The sequence below is a fragment of the Miniopterus natalensis genome, chromosome 20 (assembly GCF_054644295.1).
Source record: "Miniopterus natalensis isolate mMinNat1 chromosome 20, mMinNat1.hap1, whole genome shotgun sequence".
Classification (NCBI taxonomy): Eukaryota; Metazoa; Chordata; class Mammalia; order Chiroptera; family Miniopteridae; genus Miniopterus; species Miniopterus natalensis.
In genome coordinates, this window is record NC_142100.1 from 562654 (window position 1) to 586377 (window position 23724).

Sequence of the window (23724 nt, forward strand, 5' to 3'; positions counted from 1 at the left end):
CAAGTGCAGCAACTTTGCCTTTAATGAGGAAATTCTGAGGTGGCAGATTCTTGAATAGAGGCAGTGAAAAAGAGATGGGTTGTTTGGAGGTTGCTTGAAGGTTTACTGAGAAGTCACTTATATATTTCTTTTCATTAAGGAGCCAGGTGAAGTAGAATCATCATTAGATTTTAAATAGTTGACAACATCTCAGAGAATATCATAAATTCTTAGAGCTGAAGGCCTAATGAGCTCAGGTGCAGCATGACACCAGAGCCCTAGACTTTTGTCGTGAGACTTCTCTAAGCCACTGCTCCCCGATTTGTTCAACGGGGATTTCACAAAACAAGTCTCCCCATTGACAACTGGAATTTGAAAATTCGAGTGGAAGGGCCTCTCAGATCATTGATTCATTTCTCCCTTAACGTTTTCCTTCCTTTCTCTAAGAGCAACACTCCTCTGGTTAATTAAGTCTACTAAGTACCTCCTCCTGTGAGAGGCTCTGGCTCACCTGGCCACCCCAAGATGACCGCAAGGGCAGAGGAGCTGACTTGGGGTGTAACTGGGTCTTTCTTTCCTCCTGCCTCCCTGGCCCACATGTGCCTGGTTCTTTCTCCCAAAGCACAGGTTCTTCCTGCTTATCAGCTTCAATGGCAAATTCACTGACTATCAAAGCTTATTCACACATCAGCCTGCAAACAAATTGTAGCTACTTACATTTTCAATGCAGGGCTGCTCTGGGCAGAGGAGCAGGGCTTTTATGTGCTGCATTTTAAATACATTTCTTGTAATATCAGGGCACACCCTGCCTGAGCCTCGCTGGGGGAGTTTGCCAGTTCTTAGTGACTCCTTTTTGCACCTTTCTGGCCAGCTCATGGCTCATGCCTGGGAGAGCTGGAATAGGCTGAGCTACTAATTCAGTCTCCTAAAGCAGCCTGCATCAGTCAGCTCCGATGAGCCGTGGGGAAGGCCACAGGCCTGAGGTGGGAGTGAAGGCAGGCAGGCCACGGGGAGAGGGAAAGCCAGGGAGTGAGTGGGGCTGTGTGCAGAAGCAGGCACGCCACAGTGGAAGACTCAGGGGCAAGGCCCCACTCCCACAGCTCTTAGCATTTGTTCCTCAATTGCTTCTTCAGTAAAAATGGGATGGTTGTCATATCTGCTTTATGTGCACTGTAAAATTATTGTGAGAAGAAAAGAAAATATTGTTTATAGATGTGCTTTGAGGATTCTACTATATTGTGGAAATTTTAGTTATGTCATCTCTCATGGAGATGCCCATAAGTATATTTCTCTATCTTTGTATGCAGTGGTCCTGGAATCTTGTGGGTTCAAGGCAGGGTAAAGACAGTAAAGACAGCTCTGGGCTGAGTCATCTGCTCACATCACTCCTGCTGCAACCCCAGAGCCTGCAGGAGGGCCAGAGGCCAGCCCAGGAAAGACACTGTCAGCTGGCCCCTCCCTGCCTCCTGATGGTTCCTCAGGCCTTCCCTTCCCCACCTCTCCTCTCCCTCCTTTCCCAACTTCTGTCCTTCCTCCACTCCCTAACACGGCAGCAACAGTGTCACCAGTTTTGCTTTGCAGTGGCTCTGGGTGGGTGTGAAGATGAGACCAGAAGTCATGGCTACTCCTGGGAGAGTCTACAGCCTGTCTAGGGCCTGCCTGACAAGTCACTACTCAGACAAGGGTGCTAACACCTGAAACTAAAACTCCCCAATTTCCTAAAGCACATGAAGTCCAGCCTCTCCACCAGCAAGCCTGCATTCATCTAGGGCAGCAAAGAGCCTCTCTGTGCTTGCCCTGAAAGCTCTGCTGGCTCCTGCAGGAGGGGAGTAGCCAGCTTCCTTCAGCCTGGATGCCTCATTAGAACCAGCAATTACATTGGCCTCTGCTGCTCAGAGCTTAAAGTTGTATTATTAGTACAACTGCTCTCCCAAAATATTTCTCTACCTGGTGAGTTTAACAAATGAGGCCCAGCACTCTTCATCTTCATTAGCAGTAATTTTCTTGTAAGATGAAAACTTTTGAGCATGCCTGAGCTCTCTGATAAACCCTCTTGGAAGCTAATTGGAAATAGTGCCTGTCTTCTGGGAGGTGAGGGGGATATGCCACTGGGTCCTTAGTCCCGCCCAGTTCCATCACTCCCCCAAAAGGCTTAGAGGAGAGTCTGGGAGACTTTTGACCAAACAAGAAAAGAAAAAAAGAGGGAGTTGAGACATAGATAAAAGAAATCATTAAAATCAGTGCTTCTGTCCAAAAAGAAAGGTGATCTGAGCCTCTTTACTGCCCTACTACCCTTCTGAAACCCTGAGCTATTTGGAGAGCCCATTAAATCCCTGAGAGCATCATTTGGGGGTGGCATATTTTGTAGGAGCTGACTGGGGTGAAACTGAACACCAGTCCTGCCCTAGACAGTGTTTACCTTTCACTAGAGTACCTGGAAACAACCACTGTAAGTTTGTTCTCTTTGGAAAGGCATGTGGCGAAGGTGAGACCAAATTGTACCTCACATTCCAGAGGTCGGGGTTCAGGATGGAAGTCTGGGTGCATCTAGGCCAAGGCCCAACATTCAAGCACAGGGTGCAACTGATCCTCCTTACTTGTGGATCCCATACTTGCAGACTTGTCTCTTCACTAATATCTCTGTGTAACCCCCAGAACAATACTCACGCACTTTCTTAGACATGTTGGCAGAAGGCATGTTCCCACCCAGGTGGAACAAGTGAGCCCCTTGGATCAACTCACACTGTCATCAGTGTGAGTTGGTCTGTTTAGTGTTCCACCTTGCACATATTTTTGCGTTCTCTGGGTGATTTTGCTGTTTAAAACGACCCCCAAACTTAGTGCTGCAGTGTCGTCCAGTGTTTCTAAGTGCAAGAAAGTTGTGATGCGCTTTAGAGAAAATGCAGGTATTAGAAAAGCACCATGAAGGCATGAGTTGCAGTGCTCTCATTCAATATTAATGAATCGACAATCTACATTAAACAAGGTGTCTATAAACAGAAACACATTACAACGAGGTTGAATGTTGGCGGGTTGATGAAAATGTTGTGATCAGAGCCGCACAGGAATCTAACCCTGTTTTACCTTAGGAGCAAGGGGTCAGTATCTCCCAACTCAGTGTTTGTGGCAACTTAAGGAACAGAACTACTGTAAGAGAATCAACCGTAGTGAGTTGCAGCCAGGAGAAAAGGCCAGGAATGAACAGCCTTATGGGTAGCTGAAGCTTTCCTAGAGTGGTCCTCTCTCTACACTCACTACCTTATACTCCTACTCTCTTGCTTTCTCACAATGCCCAAGGACCTCATCTGCCTTTATGCCCTGGCCTTCCTTTTGCTCCCCCTGATGTCAAAGTAGAATCTAGATCCTACACTCCTGGGCCTGAAAGGAATAGTAAAAGTCCTCTAGACAAGTGTTCTGCTCACATGAGTGGATGCTTGCAAAGGCTTTCTCTTGAAGTTCTTGAATGCCTCCAGTGTTGGGGAATTCATTACTGATTGGGGCAGCATATTCCATCTTGGAAAGCTCTCGTTGGAAGTCTTTCCACCTATTGGGCTGGACTCTTTCTTTCTTGAAAAAGCCTCTTCCTCTTGGTCCTCAGTTGTTTCTTGGGCCCACACTTCCCATGACTGCCTTTACCTTTTCCCTCTAAAATGCAGCTTAGTCTCTTTACCTTCCTGGTCAGTATCCTTGCAGCACACTCCAGTTTGCTGATGCTCCACTGAAAGAGTTGTGCCTGGAGCAACATGGACTCTTTCAGGTGTGGTCTGAGGACCTCTCTTCCTTTGCATTGAAACTGCCCCACCTTTGTCAATCACTGTGTGCAACTAAGAAGACTACAATGTGTTAATACTTTTAGATTTATTTCCATAACAACCAAACACAATGTCTGCTCCAAGACAAGACTCCTAGCAGAAAAATGCCAGGCATCAGCAGCAGGGCTCCAGGAGAGCTGTTTTGTGGCAGGTGGGAAAGGGCCCTTCCTTGCATCTCCCCAGCAGGTGGCCCTTTGTTTCAGCTCTATGTCTGCTTTCAGTGCCCTCCTGCCTGTCCGTACAGCCACCTGCCTGAGGCCTCTGTATGTTGCTCCTCCCAGTCTCTGCTCTAAGACACTTTGAAAAATGATACCACGTTATAAACATTCCTGGCATTTTCAGGAATTCATGTTTGAGCTGAAAGGGGCTCTACTATATGCTTCTTTCATAGGTAAGGTAACTGAATCTTAAAAAGAAGTCACTTACCTAAAGGAATTTCATAATTCAATTCAGCAGGTATGTATGGAGCACCTACTGTAAACCTGGCACTGTTCTGAGAGCTTGAGGCACAAAGGAGCATTTGCTAAAGCAATCACCATACAAGTGGCAATGCCATGCTTGGCGTTGGGGACATAGTGGGAACGAGACAGAGTCTCATCACTATTGAATGTACTGTCCAGTGGGGGGTAGGCTCGAAACAAATGATTACCTGAATAATTACGGTGTGATGAATGCTGCAAAGGGGAAGTCCCAGGCACGATGCATGAGTACCTGTGAGGGGGGATTTTGCTGAAACAGAGGACTTGGGAAGGGCCTCCCCAGGAAGGACCTTCTGGATGATACCTGATGGATACGGTGCGTCCCTGGTTGAAGGGGAGCATGATGAGGCTGGTGTGGGACTCAGAGACCAGAGCTGGTTGATGGCAGAGGCAGGTCCAGAAGCTAGAGCCCACTGTCCTCTTCTTTGAACTGTACTTAAACATCCCCTTCTAAATACATACGTCAGGCCCGGCTGGGCTTGGCTCAGAGGTTGAGCGTCAACCTAGGATCCAGGCGATTAGGGTTCGATTCCTGGTCAGGGCACATGCCCGGGTTGTGGGCTAGGCAGCCGATCAGTGACTCTCTCATCATTGATGTTTCTGCCTTTCTCTCTCCCTCTCCTTTCCTCTCTCCGAAATCAATAAAGATATATTTAAATAAATAAATAAATAAATAAATAAATAAATAAATAAATACATCAGATCAAAGGCTGGCCTCAGGAACGTGGAAGCAGGGCCCTCACGGCATATCCCAATGGGTAAGCAATAACAATCCAAATGTTTACTAAATGTTTACCTACCTATCCACAATCCAGTAAAATGAATATCTTGGGGGCAGTGTAGCAGAGTGGACTTGACTGTGTTTGAATCTGTATTAACTAAGGAATTTGGGGCAAGAAACCTAATCTTCCCCAGCCTCAGTTTTATAATAGATAAACGGGGTGATAGCAATAACCACCTTTCAGTATGGTTGGGAAGATTAACTGAGATAATAAAGGCAAGGCATTTAGTCCAGTATCTGGCACACATATAAATGTTCAAAAGTATTAGCCTGTGAAATTTTCTTGTAGTTACAACAGTAAAGGTATGGGGCTAGTTGTTAATTGATGCCAAAATGTATTTATTGAGCAGCAGTTATGTTCCAGGTACTCTGTTAGGGGCTGATTATAGAATAGTGACAGCTAAGGTGTCCAAATCCTTATGCCAGGCACTTTGATACTTTTTGAGTATGACCTGCATTTAGGTACCATCTAGGACACACATAAACACCAACCTACACATAACTGAACCCAAACCTTATGAAAAGTAGTTACCCTGTTGTGTGCACTGCACTCTGATCTACTCTTGGTATATATTTCATTTTCAAAATGAAGGTCTTGACCCACTAAATTGATTTCATAACCTACTAATGGACTGTAATCACAGTGGAACAAAACACTGTCTTAGACCAACTGAGTTGAAGGTTAATAAGCCCAGGTAGAATTCATTTGATAAGGAGTCTTCTCAGCTTTCTCTGGGCTTCGTTTTGATCCCTCACCTTTGGCATTTGACAAAATTGTTGTCCTTTGATCCAGAATTTTCATAGCATTCTGCATGTAAGCACATAGGTTGTGCTAATAGAATATTTTGACAAAGAAAATGAGGCCTCTAGCCAACATCAGCAACTCTCTTTGTTCCCCAAATCAGCCCCTCAAGCACTTAGTTGGGCCCTTACTCATGACTTAGTCTTCCACGGAAACTAAACTTTGATGATTGGAGATATTGGATTTAGATTCAATAAACATTTGCTCCTTCCTGCCAGGGGTGATCATTATGGAGGCTCACATTACAAGCTTTTTTAGCTAGTCTTTACATCAAGGTACACATCTATGCTATAGACTCTGAGACTGTCCCTCAGGCTCAGTTCATCCCTGGGGTCTCTAGCCATAGTTTTTTCTACTTGTCACTGCATAGATGTGAAATCAGTTCTGTGCAATCAAGGATACACTAACATATTATATGCATGCTCCCTATAAGAACTTCAACTTCTAACCTGAATCCGAGGTAAAAAAAAAACAAAAAACAAAAAAACTCATTGGTTATTTTTTGTCCAGCTTTATATGGTCCTAGAGAAGAAGATCTGGAATAAAAAGAGCTTGCATCATTTGGCTAGGCCTTTACATTTTTGTCACCTCTGTGATTGTCTTAGATCACCCCAATAAGGGGGAAAACAAAAGAAGACCACCCTTACCTTACAGGCAGAAAAACTGACTTTCCAAAGGCCACACAACAGTAGCAAGGTGGGACCTGAAGCCAAACCTCCTGACTTCTAGTCAGCTGCATTCCCACCAGGGAGATCTCATATTCTCATGGCTGATTGTCGCTCATCTAAAGTCACCAAACACATTGTTTCATGAGCAGGCCATGTATGCAAAGTGGCCCCCAAGTGCAGAAAGAGCCAAGAGGCCAAAGAATGTGGTAGATAAGACCAGCTTGTCACCTTAAAGAATTTAACAGGAAACCTACTTACAGAAAGCAGCCTGAATCACCATACCTTCAATGCCTATCTCCCAGACTCTGTTTTACAGCTAAAAGTAGTGAGAACATGTGGGTGACCACCAAAGGGATCGGGTGGCAGGGAGCTCTGGTGCCAGGGTGAATTAAAAGAATTAATCGGAGTCTTGTTATCAGCCCAGAGCTCACCTGAGGGAAGGAGAGAGGTCAAGGCTCTGGTTTCACCCAGATGTCAAGATAGTGGCTTAGTTTTAAGATGGAGTCAATGTCCTTCACACACATTATCTCAGCTAATTATCAACAGGCATGCTAAACTCTCAGCAGACAGGCTCATTTATTTCATTTATTCCATTTTACAGATAAGATTCAGAGGTTAAGTGACTTACCCAAGGTCACACAGCTTACTCATGGCAAAGAGGAAAGAAAACATGGGACTTCTGGTGCCCCTCCCCCCCGCTGCATCCCCTTGTGCTAAGCCCCTAAGCAACCACCCCGGCCTTGGCCAGGAACACTCTTGGTGGCTCTTGTATCTGACTCCCTTCAGGACTGGATTCTCCAATAATCATGTTCACTGGGATCAGAGAGATGTGTGGGAAGGCCCAGACTGGGGTAGCCTACACCTGCCCTAAACTCAACCAGATGGTACAGTAGTCAACAGATCTTGAGTTCACATCCAGCTTTAATCCCCTATCAACTGTGACACTCAGCAAGGTGCTTAATATCTCTGAGTCTAAATTTCATTCATTCGTCATTCATTCATTCAATCAACAAAACCTTGTCTGAAGCGCCTACCTTCACAGCAGGTTTGTTATTTGCAGAATCAGGGAAACTTTGGCAAGAAAGCGACGTGCTGAGTGCCCAGCAGGTACAGGAGATCAATAAGTGTTTCAGACTGACTCTGGGGCAGAAGGACCTACTTGGCCTTGGCGTTATGTCAGTGTCTGTAGAAGAAGCTGGATCCTGGCAGGGCCACATTCAAAGAACAATCATGTAAACATTCAGGAAATAGTAAATGTTTTTGAGCCGTGTGCCCCACAGATGCAAGCGAGAATGCGAGGAAACCCCTCCTGGGTTTAAGCATGCACTCCTTTTACTTCCTTGGGGGAGAACAAGGTGGCAGAATGGCAGGTGTGAGTGATTCCAGGGAGATAAGAGCTGAGGAGCATGTGGGCTGGCAGAACCATCAGCCTCAGGCACAGTGGAGGCCTCTTCTGCAGCTGCATAGTAATAAAGACAGAGCAGCAATGGCCTCATTAGTGAATGTAAGCTGGAGAGAAGTGCTCTGAAGGCAAATAATCTGTTTCTGGGAGAATTTGACTTTGGGAGATAAAGGAAAGGCTTCCTGGAGGGAATGATTTTTAAACTGAGGCCTGAGGATTCACAGATATAAACTAGATCAGGGTTTGGAAAACTTTTATAAATGTTCAGATAGTAAATATTTAGACTTTGCAACTCTACTGTTGCAGATGAACAGTCACAGACAATACATAAATGCATGGGCGTGGCTGTGTTCCAAGAACATTTTACTTCCTGAAAGAGGCCAACTTGTGAATTAGCTGAAAGAGAGCTAGGAGTGGGATGTGGGGTCATGCAGCAAGAATAGCTCCAGACAGGGATCGTCTTGCACAACAACCCTGACAGGAAGGAGTTTGTTGCACCTGAACACTTGGTGTGACTCAAGCACAGATAAAGCTGGAAAAACAGGGTGAGGTGATGTGGAGAGTGGGCAGAGGGCAGGCCTTTCAGGCTGTCTTAGGGATTTTGGTCTCTATCCTTAAACCAAAATGGTAAGGAATTGAAGGGTTTTAAGCAGGGGCTAACATGATCATATTTCAGATTTTAGAGACAACTACCTACTGTTGTATATAGAACAGAACAGGGAGAGGTCCATAGTAGATTCTAGTCCAGGAAGTTAGTTGGGAACTTGGGCTAGAGTGGAGGTCAGGGAAGGGTGAGACTCAGAGAAATTAACTGTATTTCGCAGGACCACTCAGTCCTGTGGTCATGGGGCAAGGTGCTAATCTGCGTCTCCAGACTCCGGGTTGCTCACTGCCAGCTCTCTCAGGAAGCAGCAGAGGACCTCTGTGGATATGGGCATGGGTGAGCATTTCCCAGGGTGTGTTGCTTAGGGTGACTCAGGGTCCCACAAAGACCTAATGCAGGTCTCTGACACTTATTCAGTTGTAGTCACCTTTTTAAATAACCATGGGTAGCCCATATCCATTCACTAGAGCCCCTAGGCTCCATCAGGTCTTACCTATGTTTTCCTTGCAAAAATTCTTTCAAGTTTGGTACCTTGGTTGCTGACCCAGCTCCTCAAACACAGCTACTGGAAGGCAGGGGCCATTAGAGACAGCTATCCTGACAGCAGTGGGTAGTGACAATTCATGAGAAAGCGATACTATGAAAAGTAGGCAAATCAGCTTATGAAAGCACAGAAATGAAGGCAAGTGGGTTCCTCCCCATTATACACACACAGCACAGTGTAACAGCTGGCTTCCTAACGACGCACTGTGTATTTAGTTAAAGATGCTCATGCTGTTTGAGAGGACAGTGGAAAATATAATTTCCCTACAAAGAATTTTTTTAAATAATGCTTTCAAATACATAATTTAAATCTCCAAAATTTTAGTGCTTAAAGGAGCAAGATTATTATTAATTTATATGGAGTCTGTATCCTTTGGGTATGTTGGATAAATTATACTTTCTGTGCTGTGCAAATATATTCCATATCAATTATATTTACCTAAATTTTCATATCTGACTAAGCACTCCTATCATCACAGGTTTCTTCTAAGAGCATTAGGATCAGGGTGAGGAGGAGCATACCTTTGTTTTAAATATTGTTATCCAAATTAAGTGGCACTTGGATTTGTTCTGAATCCTTTATTTTCCATTTATCAGCTCTGTTATTAGGGTAAATTATTAAGTTATGTGGACCTCCCTGTCCTCACCAATACAGTGGAGTGGCAATGAGCTATGTATGCGTAAACTTCTAGCCTCCGCCACAGAGCCTGTGTGGGTGTGGCTGGCGCTGGTGGAGCGCCGGAGCCGGCTTGCCCAAGTACCGGGAGCCCATTATACAGGGTGGCAAAAGTAGGTTTACAGTTGTTTGTATGGAAAATAACACAATAATTAATAAGTAATAACAAGAATAAACTGTTTTGCTTACTCACAACTGTAAACCTACTTTTGCCCCACTCTGTATTCTTCCCAGCTCTGTTCAGTGTCATCAGGTTGGTAGCTTGAAATCAGCCCAGGGGAAGTGTTTATACCACAGAAACCAGCAAATGCTACAGATCAGGGAATTTTTTCCTGGAGAGCCACTTTTTAAACATTTCCTAGCTCACCACAGGTAGGCGCCCCGTCACTGCTCATCTCCACAACCTTGGCTTCCCCTCTCAGCCTGGCCTGTTGTCTGAGTTGCTCTTCCTGCTATACCCTGATCCTTCTGGCATCAGAACCATAGGAGTACTTGCTCTAACACATAGCTGGGCCCTACTCTTAGAGTTTGTAATTAGGTCAGTCTGAAATGGGACCTGAGAACTTGCATTTCTAGCATTGATACTGCTGGTCCCGGAACTAGACTCTGAGGCACTGGTTTAATCAGTGTAATAAACTGAAGTCTACAGAGCAAAGACCTCTGTAGGGCTTAGAAGAGACCCCACCCATCTCAGATGATGGCACAAAAAATTAACAAATGCTTACCTCTTACTTAGCACATACACCATCTGACTGAATCTCGCTAAGGACCCTATGAGGTAATTAGTATGTCATAGATGAGGGAAAATGAAGCTCAGAGGAATCAATTAACTTACCCAAAGTCAAATAGCTCATAAGCACAGAAGCTAGGTTAAGCCCAGGTCCTCCAACTCTGGGGCCATTACATTCACGGTGCAAATGGTACAATGCTCAAAGGCAAGTCGAGGCTGAAATCCAGCACACTGCATGCTCCACATGCACCCTTGGGGCCGCATCAGCCTTTTCCTATGTGCATCAAAGTGCTGCGCAGTCTAGCAGGGCTAGTCTCCAAATCCATACTCTTCTCCTCCCTTCACCGCAACCCTTGGGGTTACGAGGACAACCGGTAGAAAGGCAGAGAAGTTTGGAGGGACAGGAAATACAGTGAGAGGGCCAAGGGATGACATTCCTTGGAGTGTAATCAAGCCCACACAAGTGGACATGTGGAAGATGCTTATGATACAGCTGTTCCTGCAGGAGGCTGCGGGGCAAGTGTCAGTGAGGTGGAGCGAAGGAATTTGGCTGGAGACAGAGTCACACATTGTCCGTGACAGCAGCTGTATCTGCTGCCCACCATAGCATGTGCATTGCCTGGTAGGTGCCCAGTGGGTGGGGCAATTAGCTTGTACCCCAAGGCACCTGGCTGCTTCCTCAATTTCCTTCCCATGGACTGTCAGCAATTAGGTTGCATGGATAAAAGCTGCCCCACTGCTGTGTTGAATCTGATGAGTTTATTAATTTCTTGGGGCTAATGGAAGGATGGGTGGGAGATTAATTTTCTGGTTGGAGTTTAGGAGCTAACTAGTCTCTTTGCCATGTTCCCAAAGGTGGGGGATGGGTAAATTGTTCAGACTGTCGGATCTGGTTCTGGGTAAATCATTTTATCCCTGGCTTCTGTGGGTATCTATCTTGTGGCTCAGGTAAGACCAGGTAGTCGGGGCCTGGGGCAGACAATTAGTGAGAATTGTGTCTCCTGAGAACAGTGGCGTGGAAAGTGGGCTGGGCTGGGCTGGGACTGAGGTCTCGCTGGCCCTGTCAGTGAAACGCACTTTTAGGATGACAAATAGGGCCCTAAGAAGTTCAGTCTTATCCAAAACATCCACATGCTAACAGCAGCCCAATTGCTCTTTATGTCCTTCTGTCCAGATCTGTCCCTTCTCACCACCATAGGAGACTGCCAGGGGCCAATTCTGGCCCTTTTGGTGCCTCTGAGAGGGCAATCATTTCACCTGATTTTGTGGTGTCAGAACCGCAGGAAGAGCTCTGTGTCCAGGTTCATGCTGGATTTCTGAGGCCTCTGCAGGCCTCTCTCCGGTCAACCAGGCCAGTTCATGTGGAGGGGCAGGTTCATGTCCCAACCCAAGAGAAAGCCACAGAGACGGGGAAGACCTTGGACTTAGGACTCAGTCAAGTTGTGCCACACTTACTAACTGGGTGAGCTTAGACAAGCCAGTAAGCCTCCCTGAGCCTCAGTTTTCTCATCCATAAAATAGAGTATTCTCTAGGGTGGTGGGAGAGTTCAGAGATGACATCTAGCATAACAGGCATCCAATAACTATTGTTACCCTTTCTCCTGTCCCATGAAAATCCAGCAGCTCACCCCTCATCCTCCCCACCTTTTTCCCCTGCAGAAAGAAAGGAGATGGGGGAAGCCTGGCTGTAACCTGACCTGACTGGTCCCTTTTAGGGACAATAGGCTCTCCAGAGAGCCAGAGGCTACCTGCTTTTTGTTCCTGTCCCACTGGCAGCAGTGTTCTGCCTATATGAAATGATGGCTTCCCCCGCTTCCCAGTGCCAGTCCCTGAGCCAGGTGCTGGGTGCAAGCACAAACAGGCTAGTGGGGAGGCAGATACGTGAACAAAAAGATGCAGTAGAAAATTAGAGGAGCGGGTCAGGGTGGCGATGAAGCCTTCCTTGGGAAGAGCTGTCTGGGGTCCAGAACACGGGTTAATGCCCAAGCCCCTTGAGGTGACCTCAGGAAAGCTGGGTGGGCTCTTTTAGTTTTGTGTCAGTTTCTTTATCTATAATGGGGCCCCCTGTGCAGATATGCATAAGACACTGCTTGTGAAGTAAAAGTGAGTGTGCGTGTGTAGAGGACCATCAGCCCTTTTTCCAGGTGACATCCTCGCAGAGGCCTGGAAAGGAGTTTTTGGCCATCTCTCCATTGGCAGATAAAAGTATCACCTATAAAGACGATCAGGCTCCTGCCTGAAATGGAGGCCTGCAAGAGGTCCCAGCTGATGGTCCAGGGAGGTCCTAGCTTATTGCTCCCCTGCCCCCGCCCCAGTCTCCAGACTGTGGTGTCAGGGAGATGATTCCTGCTCACTAACCACTGACTCCTTGGGGTGGAGGTGGGGACCAAGGGTAAGACATGTCTCTCCTGATGTTGAAGTTTTTACAAGAGGGACTCAGAGCCCAGCTCTGGCAACTAGAGCCACATGCCACCCATGGAAATTGTAAGGGGTTTTTCAGGAAAAGTTCTTCTAGTGCCTAGAAATGCCTGGCAAGGCAGATGTGTGCATTTTGCTGGGTTCTAGCCAGCTGTCAACTGTCTCTCCTGGCTGCCCACCTCAAACACTCAGCCACAGAAATGATTTGTCAGGGGCTCCAGCTAGTAGGAATGTGTTAGTAACACATGTGCACACACACACACACACACACACACATACACACACACACTTATAAAAAGGGTTCCACTGGGAAAACAAACCTTCTAAAAACCCAAAGTTGTTGAGTTTAGTCTCAGTGACTTTCTAGAGTGGAGAACTAAGTTGTGGGTTTTTTTCCCTAGAAGTTAAAACAATGTGGAAGAGAAAAGAAAATTGCATTTATTGATGTTGGGTTAAATGCATTCTCAGTACCACTCAAGAAGTTGCTCTCATTAGTCCCATTTTACAGGTGAGGAAGCATGCTCAGAGAGGGCCAGTTACTCTCCTGAGGTTGCATAGTTGAGATCCACGATCCTGGGTCTGGCTGAATAACTTACGTCAAAGTGATGCATCCATGATCTCAGCGGTCTCTGAGAAGACAAAGCAAACATTCCCATCTCCATTTGTAGACAGAGAAACCGAGACTCAGAAAGATTTAAGTGACTTGCCTAAGTTCTCACAGCCAGCAAGTGAGTCAAACAGGCTAGAACCTGGGGCTTCCCTCTCCTGCTTCATTCATTCATTGACCCATTCAGCAAACACTAATTAAAGGCCTGGTGTACACCAGTTCTCTACAGTACACCATTCTAATTCTTATTTAGATGAGCAGAATGACTGAAGGCAGGACAAAGCAAAAGAGCTCTGGGCCCATTCCTGCCTCGAGATAAAGGGAATCCACAAGTTCCACCCCTTTTCTGTGAACTTCCCTGAACTCCATCCATTCCCGATTTATTTTCCATTTTCTTCTTCCACCTCTCCTAAGTCTTTGCCCCTTCTACCTTCCTCTCACAGGTTTCCTCACCCTTCTCTGACCCCTGCAATCCCTTTTAACAGGTAACAGTACCCCTGCCCTGGTTTAGCCCCTTTGCTCTGTAGGCCGTATCTCTCCCTGCTTCTATGGCCTACATGCAGCCGTGGGAACTGGCCTCGCAGGGCCTTCCAACCCTGAAGACCTGCAGAACCTCAGCAACCCAGCTCCCCAGCCTCCTCCTTCCCCCATTTCTTCCCAGTCCTTTCTCCTTGGTCTCCTCAGATTGGCCAGTGGCATGTGGCGGATGGCCTCAGCATGGACAGCCGCCTCTACACCTCCAACATATCCAACAGTCTCTTCAACACCACCCTGGTCGTCACCACCATCCTGGTAAGCAAGGTGTCCCCCAGACCTCCCAGCTGCAGCCCCCCAGGGTGCCTCCTCCAGCTCCAGGCTAGTCACAGGCTTCCCAGTGAACAGAGGATGGGAACTCTAATCACAGTACCAAGACCAACTATGGCAGTGTAATTAAACTCAAGTAGCTGTTTCACAGGGAAATGACATCTAATGAGTTCCAGAGGAGCTGGGGAAGCAAGACTGGATGGAGACCCACAGTCTGTGGATGCCTCTTCCAGGCAGTCGGGGAGCTGTGCATGGCCAAAGGAAGGGGACTTATGAAACAGGTGGGAGAGGTCCACCAGGTCGCCTCCTCCTCTGTCATAACAGCTCACCTCACTTGGTTCCTGCAGTGTACAAATGCCCCTGCAGTGGACACCTGAATTTCAGTGGATGTTCATGGCTTATTTCTTCATTTTCAGCTGGCAAAGAGAAAATTCTCAATCTATAGTGCCAGGGACCATCTGCTTTTCTATTTTATTCAGTTTTCTTCCAGAATCACCAAGCCCTTCTCCCCACGTGCCAGGCACTGGGTTCATTCCTGAGGACATGGAGATGAGTAAGACTCAGTCTCCATCTTCAAAGGTTATAATTTAGTAGGTGGCATCAGTCGTATTCATTCATGGCCAAGGTCTTCTTCCCCCTGAAGACTTCACATTTTAAAAGACTTGTCAGTTCAACCAACTGCATGTATTAAGCAATAATTACTTTGTTCCTCTTCCCACCCCACCCCTTTAACTAAACAAAAGCATATTTCCCTGAATGACACATCTTAGCAGCAGCAGATAACCAACCACAACACTGATAGAATTCTAGCCCAGAGCAGAGGCTTGGCATGGTGTTAGCCTGCTCAGCCTTATCACTGCTAAATGCACAAGGTCTGCAAATGCATCTGTTTCTCTTAGGCTTTTTGAGATCACAAAAAGACCTCGGGGACCTCCATCACCACCTTCATGAACTGCTGGGGCCAGGCCCTGGACTAGACTTGTTGATGTCCTATAGCAGAGTGGGACAGAAGCCAGGAAGGAGGTGCACACTTAGAACCTAAGGATTGAAGGAGAGAGGGTCCCCTGCATTGGGAGGTCAGCAAAGCCTTAAAGAAGAAGGGACATGGAAGTTGAGTTCCAGGAGACAGGGAGAGACAGAGAACTGAATCAAAGAGAGTACTGTCAGGTGTTGGGCCGGAAATGCTGAAAAGTGCATGTTTTCCCAGGAACTGAGCACTGTTAGTGAGAGGTGAGCTATGAGGCCAGAGGGTGGGCTGGGTCCGCACTGCCTAGGGACTTGAATGCCAGGCTGTTGAGCTTTCCCTTCACTTGGTAGAAGACAGCACTCACTGAATATTTTTGTTCATTCGCTGAATGAACATTTCTTGGGCACTACTGTGTGCTGGGCACTGTTCTGGGTGCTCAGGAATAGATAGAACTGGGGAAGGGGAGTTGCGGGACTGAGAGCACAAGCAGTATAAACCCCCAGGTGGTCAGAGCCTCACTGAGAAGGGAAGATCTGAGCAGAGACCTCACAAAGGTGACGTTGACAGCCAAGTGCCGTCTGGAAAGAAATATTCTGGGCAGAGGGAGCAGTAGAAGCAAAGGGCAGAGAGAGCAGTTCCAGGTCCCAGTTACTTCCCATCTCAGCTCCCACTCTAGCTGATCTGAGCCAAGGTGAAAAAGATATTAAAGGGCGGAGGTGTCCCCACTCTGACTGCGATCTGGAGAGCCTGGCTGAGCTGGGGCAATAGTGAGCTGCAGCGTGGCCCAGCGGGGAGGGCAGCACACAGTGTGATCGCCGGGACCTCCCTCCCACTGTCTTCTCTCCCTCTGAAGCACTTCTCAACTCTGTCTCCTACTAGCTCTTTTCAAAGTCCATGCTTGAACTTAAACCTGTCAAACTCTCTCCCCTGAGCTGCTGCATTCCCTCATCGGCTCCCTTCACGCTTGCTCAGACCCTGGCTTCTTGTCAGCATGGCCATTCTGAAATCAGAATTGTCCCTTAATTTTCTTACTTAAAATCCCTCAGTGCTGCCCAGGACCCACCACCCTGAGCTTGAGATATAAACACTTCATAATCAGGCTGGGCCCGCTGGCCCTGCTTCCCCTCCAGCAACTTGGGGTCTAGCAGTACTGTCCAACATTTCCTCACTGTATCCTGCCATTGCCTGCCCTGCACATGCTGTTCCTGCTGCCATGAATACCCTTCCCCCTAATTCCTATTTCCATCTGGAAGTGCCTGTGTGTCCTTCACAGTTGTGCTTATGCAGCTTCCAGAATCTGACTCGGCCCTCTTCCTGTCCAGGATGTGCAGGAACATCCCTGTGGCAGCTCTACTAGAGGCTGTTTATAGCTCTCCCTCTGCTGGAATGAGACCTCCTCAAAGATAGGGGTGCCTGGTACAAGTAGGAGCTCAATGGTTGGAATTTGAATGGAGTTCTTTCCTACAGGATAAGAAAGGTCCCCTAAAAGCCAACAAGTGTTGGGAAGAAGAGGGGACATCCTACCTCTCAGGGTCTAGAATCAGACAGTGCTCAGAGCCTTGACACAGACCCACAGTGACACTGAGACCATGGGGTCATGTGCCTAGACCAGAAATGTCTATCTGACTTTGTGTGAATTTTAAATTAGCTTGCGAGTAGAGGGTAATTAGGGAGGCTAATTTGTGGTGCTCCTTGGGGTAACAAAAGATAGCCTGCATACTGCTATCCCAGGGATAAAAACTACCAGCTGAGACCTGTGCACGGTGCCAGCTCAGTGCCCTTCACTGGCACAATCCATGAGCGCTTCTTTCTGGAGCCAGGTTGGGCACCAAAGGAGGGAAAGAGTCAGCCCCAGGTCCACTTACGCTCCACCTGGGAGCAGGCACAAAAAGGAAGACTGGAGGAGGGCTGTGAGGGGCCCTGGCTGGAAGTACAGGAGTCCTTAGAAGTGAATTGGCACCACAGGAGGAGATGGGATACCAGGGACAGAGATGAGTTGTTTATACAGAAGAGGGGAGGGAAAGCAGTTGGGGCAGAGAGGAGCCCTCAAGCTGAGGACAGCGTGTGTGAAAGGCAGGGAGGCTTGCCCCACATCATTGACGTGACAGTGGGCTTGATCATGAAGCATAACCTTTAACTTGGAGCTTCCTCTCCCTGACACACAACTTCCTGCCTTCTCCTCTCCCACTTCAGATGCTCACAAAACTGGTCCCCCGTCTTCCCCTCGCGACCTCTGGTCTGTCTGGTTCTCCATCTTGCCCATCCCAGGTGTTCCTTTCAATACGAGCTCAACAAACCAGCCCTTCAGCACTTCCCTCTCAGCTTCTAAACTGCCTCCGCCAGAGTGCTCAGCCGTCTCACCTCACGCTCGTCCTCAGATCCAGCTGCCCTTTGCAATCAGTGCTCTCAGCAGCCAGTCTGCATTCAGCCTCCTGACTCCCCTGAGCCTCAGCAGTCCCTGTGCTCATCCCTCGCTCACCCCCTAAGCAGTCCTTACCAAACCTTTTCACACACCAAGCCTTCAATCCTACCTGTCTCCCACACAACTCGGAGGGCTGGCATGGGTTCCCTCTCCTTTGGCCTCCTTGCTCCCCCTCCATATCCACATCCATGCTCCCCAGCTTACCTCCAGGTCCACTCCCCAACCTCACACTCACCTTGACCCCTTCTCCTCCCATCAGGCCCTGTGCCCTGCAGCACCAACTAGCACATCTTTCTCTTCTTCTCTAATCTCTCCTTTTTGAAGGATTCCTCCCTTTCTACCTACAAATATACCCTGGTCCCTCCCATCCCAAGATGCTATCACCACCACCTTACCTCCATCCTACTGCCCCTTCAGCTACCCACTACTTTAGTGAACTATAAAGCATGGGTTTGGTGGACCCTTGGGCACCCTCCAACCCAGTCATTTGCAGATGACGCACTAAAGCTCAGAGAGACGTGACTTGTAGCTGTTGGTGGAGAGATGGCCACCTGCCTGCTCCACGCTCACTGGTGCGCATGGTATCCCCCAGCCCTTGCGAGTGCTGCCACCCCACTGAATCTTCCTTGAAAGGCTGCCAGGGACAGCTCACCCAGGTGCCCTTTCAGAGCCTGCCTCACGCCTGTGGGGGAATGTCTGCCTTCTTGAAACGTTTCCTTCTGACTGCCAGGGCCTTGTTGTTCTGACCTTCAGCTTTTCTTCTTCTGTGGTTGCTCCTCGTTTTCCGAAGGTCAGGGTCTCCCCAAGGGCCTCTTCCTACCCCTCTCTGTCCTTCCTCAGTTCTTCCTCTCAGTGGCTCAGTGGCCTCACGTACTCGGGACCCTCGGCCATTGCCTCTCTACAGAAGTCCCCCACCGCTGCCCTCCGTCTTGCCCTCAGTCCACACTTTAAAGATTCAATCAGACATTTCCTCCTGGATGACTTACCGGCACCTCAGGTTCAACATGTTCCAAATCCTCTCCCCTTCCACGCCGTCCATGGCAGCGAGACCATGTCCTCAGCCATCTGCCCCGCTCCGTGCCCCACACCCAAGCTGTCATCAAGCCTGTCCCGCTCTGTCCTTCCAGCTCTCTAGTCCAACCCGAATCAAACTACGGCTCAGGACTCAGTGTCTCACGCCAGGGAGGGCCTGTCCTCAAGCCCAACGTCTGTCCCTTGCTACTTAATATTCTTTACTCACATCCTTACATCTTTAAAACTGTTCATGCTTCCCTGAAACACGTGTGATGTGCAGACACCTCGTCCTGCCACCCAAGGCTCATACCCTAATTCGTCTTTCTACTTACTCCCCTCCCCCAGCCTCCACACAACCCATACTCCACTACATGAGGACCCATTGTCCCCTGAAGAGCTCATGCTTGACCTCAGTTGGGATTATGCCCCCGATCATGCCTTTTCCCTGCCCATGGGGCCCTCCATTCACGCCATTTCCACCTGTCAGTGTTCTGTCATCTTCCAGAGCTCAGCTCAGATCCCGCCTGCTCCACGGAAACTTCCCAGGACATTGCACCAGAGAGACCCAACCCTCTTCCCAACACTCCTGGAGGGATGAGCTCTATTTTGGGCTGCAGTTGTTCAGTACAGGTTCTTACTTAGCCTGCTATATCCTCAGCATCCTTGTATCTCATAAAGCTCAGTAATGGGTCTGTGTGGAGTAGACAAACAAAGTGGATGGAATGGGGTGGGCTCAGGTGATGACTCTAAACTAGGCAGAGAGCCTTCAGCTTGACACTCTGTGCCTTGAGGTCGGAGGAGGGGAGCTGATCACCACCTCCAAAGTTGCCCATTATCTAAGCCACTTCCTTTCTGGTACCCCATTGTCTCTCTAACCCCCTGTGCTCTGGGTCCCCATCACATGTGGCTGAGACCCCAGGGCTAAGATGAGAATGACAGCTGCCCAGTTCTGCTGCAGGAAAACCCATATTTGATGCTGAAGGGGAACCATCAGGAGATGGAAGGCAATGACCGCTACGAGGGCTTCTGCGTGGACATGCTCAAGGAGCTGGCGGAGATCCTCCGGTTCAACTACAAGATCCACCTGGTTGGGGATGGTGTGTATGGTGTTCCTGAAGCCAATGGCACCTGGACAGGAATGGTTGGGGAGCTGATCGCTAGGGTAAGGAACAAACAGGTGATTTGGACTTGGGGGTGGGCTGGGAGGGAGAAGGAAGGACATAAGGTTGTGCTGTATGCTTACAAGCCCTCCATCCATCCAGTTAGTTATTCATTCATTCCTCATGGACTTGTCTGTTCATTGCACACGTCTTTACCGAGCCAGCACTGAGTTGGCACTGGTGATGATCATTGGTAAGTATTTTACACCATGATACTCTCCTAGGCCAGCACCTGTAACAGGTAAGGGAGGCTTTGACCAATTCACATGAATTAGAGAGTTGGGGTCCCATTTCTGGATAATCCAGGTGCTCTTTTTTTTGTTCTGGTTATTTTATTGCTCTTTAGCACCCCCTGGCAGGCTTGGACAGGCCCCAAGAAAGTGAAACACACCTTCACCCACTGACTTTCACAGAGAGGTGCTGTCAGGGAGACATGGTTAAGCCACAGGGGAAGGATCAACTGTCATGGTTGGCCACAGGTGCAGTTACTGTTACTTCTTGTATCCTTTTTTTTGCTATCCCCAATGTGCTTTTACAGACCTAGGGCCGAGGTGCACTTGGACAGGCTGTAGGTTTTCAGAGTGAATGTGGATTAAAATTCAGGTGAGCGTCACAGAGCATCGGCCATCTGTTAGGTTAGAACAAGGGTACATGGACTTCAGGCACCTGGCTGGGTGGCTCAGTTGGGTGGAGTGTCATCCCCTACACCAAAAGGTGGCAGGTTCAGTTCCCCACCAGGGCACACACCCAGGTTGCCAGTTCAATCCCCGGTCTGGCCACGTGGGAGGCAGCCCTTCGATGTTTCTCTATCATGTCGATGTTTCTCTCTCTTCCTACATCTCACTAAAATCAATACAAAATAAAGTTTTTAAAAAGTTCTTCCACAGGGAAATCTCTAGTTTTCTTGGTACACACTGTTAACATCTGTAAAAATTAATTAAGTCATTATTAACTCACGACCCATGTTTTCATAACTGAGTTTTATGGTCAGAATAGGTGCAGAGAGCACAGACCAGGATTCTTCGGGCGTCTTGGACCAACCCCTTTCCCTCTCTGTGCCTCCCAAGAGCGAGAGGACCCCCTGCAGCTCTCCTGCAGTTTCCCAGCTAATGTCACCACGCAGCGTGCTTTACATACATTGTCTCCAACCCTCTTTAAACATACCTTTTAGCTACTTGTTATGCCCACTTTAAAAATGAGCCGTTGGAGTTCAGAGCTTGAATGGCTTGTCTGAGCCCGCACAGTTAGCATGAGTCTGGGCTGGGATCTGAGCCCAGGCCTGTGTCATCCAGAGCCCACGTTCCCTCCGTGCAGCCCCTCAGCTGCACTGATGTCACCAAGACATCGGCCCCCCTTCCTTCCCGTCTGCCCTGCTTTCATTTTTCTTTTCTTCTTTCTTTACTTCCTTTCCTTTATCTATTGAATTAATATGATTTTAAGCCTTTACCTGTACCAAACTTGGAATATGAGATACATTTTTTAAATCCTGGTCTTCAAGGTTTAAATATTAGTTGGGGTGTTAAATGGGTTATCCTTGGCAAAGCACTGTGGAGGTTCAGTGCCGACTGGAGAGTGGGGTGGGGATGGAGCGCTGGGGAGGGTGCTGAGGGGCTCGTCTGGCAGTAATGACCCAGCCAGGCTTGTTGAGAGAACTGTGAACTGTCCCCTGCACTGGGGTCCAGTGAGCTGGTTCAGAAGGGGGCCTTGTTCCTTGGGAGAGGCTTGCAAAGGGAGGGCTGACTCTTCAACAGAAGGCAACAGAAGGCCTAGGGAGGAGTCCACAGCATCACAGGGGCAGGGGCAGAGGTGAGGGAGAGGGCAAGAGGAGGCAGACTTCTGCAGGGAGCCTTCGCTGCGTGTAGACTCAGGCCTGCCCTCCTGACAGCGCCCTGCTTCAGCAGCAGAGGGAGGGGCCTTGCTGCTGGACCCAGCCTTTCCTGCCCACTCACTGATGTGCCCAGTCTCCTGGAGCCCTTTCTTCAGCCCTCCCACTGTCTGGAGACTGGTAGGGTGAGTTCCAGGATGTCGGCACACAGCCCCTGGATCTGTGACATGGACGGGCACGGGGAGGAGAGGGATCTGGGAAGCGGGGAAAGCAGCCACACACTGAATGACGTGGGTGATCCGTAAAGAATCTACCACCCACCCAGACCAACTTTCAAGCCAAAATTCTGCTGCTTTGTTCTCATCAAAACCTGGCAACATAGTTAATGAAATATGTCGATTTAATAAATATTTAATGAACACCTACCGTGATTCTAAACCTTGGAGACAAATAGGGGAGAAAACAAACAAGGATGCTAAGGGCAGTGCCCTGTGAGTCTCACCAGAGAGGAGATGCTAACCAATGGTCATGTTAATGTGTAATTTTAGTCTGATAAGTGCAGGAGAGGCACAGTAGGAGGAACTGCAGGAGCAGCAGGAGGGAGGGGTCCTGTCTTGAGAGGACAGTGGGTAGGGGAGGGAAGGCTTTCTTTGGGAAATGATGTTTGAGCCGACTTCTGAAGACTAAAAAGAGCATTCCAGCCAGAAGGCTGCCTGAATGCCCCTGGGCAAGAGTGGGTGACCCTGGGACCCCACCTTCCCCAGGTTCGATGCTTTGATATGGTCACCAAGATGTTCTCCTAGGATGGCAGGAGTCCTAAGTCCTGCTCCTCCTGTGTGACTCCTTTCCCAGCTGCATGTGAACATCTCAGAGACGAAAGTGGCAGAGCCTTGGGGTTACTGAATGTCCCACCTGGAAGAGACCTCAGAGTCGCTCACTGTCCCTAAATCTGCCATGTACACAGATAAGGAAACAGAGGTTCAGGGAGGTTAGTAAACTGTCAGAGACCACACACAGCCAGTAAGTGCAGAGCCGCGCTTAAGCCGCAGCCTGTCTGACTTCAGGCTCATGGTATGAGAGAGCAGAAATCTTGCTGTTAGATGGACCTACGCTAACATTTCAGTTCATTCACTTACACGTCTGTGTTTTAGGGAAATTTATTTTTCCCTTTCTGTCACTTCCCCAAGGCTTCAGTTTTCACCTGCAAAGAATTTCTGTAAAGATTTGAAATATCATATGCTTACATACAGAGTGACATGCAAGAAGTAGGAGAATTTTCTTAGGCTGGGCTCCCTAAAGAACAGAGCCCAAGGAAAAAGTGTATATGCTAATTCAAAGAGTGCCATTCCAGTGAGGGCGCTGGGAGGAGGCGGGTGAGGCAGAAGGGCCCCCTCAGGGAGTGTGCAGCACAGCTTTGCTCTAGGCACAGCCGGTTGTCGGTCTGCAGAGGGGCCTGTGAAACTGCTGCCTCACTGAACAGCCCAGAGTAGGGGGAGAAAGATGGATCTACTGAGTTCCATCTCTCAGTGCTGAAATGAAGTTCATTCCACAGGACACCTGGCCACCTTCAAAGAAGTCAGATCTCAAGGCAACGGTGAGCACACTGTCAGTCCTAGCGACATCAGGTGTGCCGGTCGAGTGTGTGTGTGTGTGTGGGGGGGTGATCTGGGACCCACCTCCCTGCAGGGGTAGGAGCCAGTGTGTGCCTGGCTGCCAAGAGATCTGCACATCCTCACACCTCAGCAGCCTGAGGACACTGCCTGGCTGGAGGAACATGGAGCAGTGATGATGTGAGGCATATGAAGGGTTAGGAAGAGCAGGCACAGTGAGCCAGGCCCAACAAGAGGGTGGCACACCATGATGACATTCCCCAGCCACCAGGGCAGTGAGAGAACCCGTGGAGCCTTCCTCCCTCATAAAGCCATCTCAAACCTGATTCCTCCGGGGGGTGAGGCCCAGCTGTCAGCCTCAGGCTCAAGAAAAGATCTCAAGGCTTTGTCTGCCATCCCAAGATCCCTTTATGATCTTTTC

The 23724-nt window shown here is 48.5% G+C and overlaps 1 protein-coding gene across 2 annotated transcripts in view; it reads left to right on the forward strand.

The window, feature by feature from the left end:
* GRIK4 (glutamate ionotropic receptor kainate type subunit 4) overlaps positions 1–23724 on the forward strand; it is a 428146-nt gene that overhangs the window by 329177 nt on the left and 75245 nt on the right. For both annotated transcript variants that reach the window (XM_087828477.1, XM_016217418.2), the window contains exons 12-13: positions 14186–14293; positions 19667–19870. In XM_087828477.1, the coding sequence (XP_087684603.1) occupies positions 14186–14293; positions 19667–19870 (312 nt within the window). The remainder of the gene's footprint in view (positions 1–14185; positions 14294–19666; positions 19871–23724) is intronic.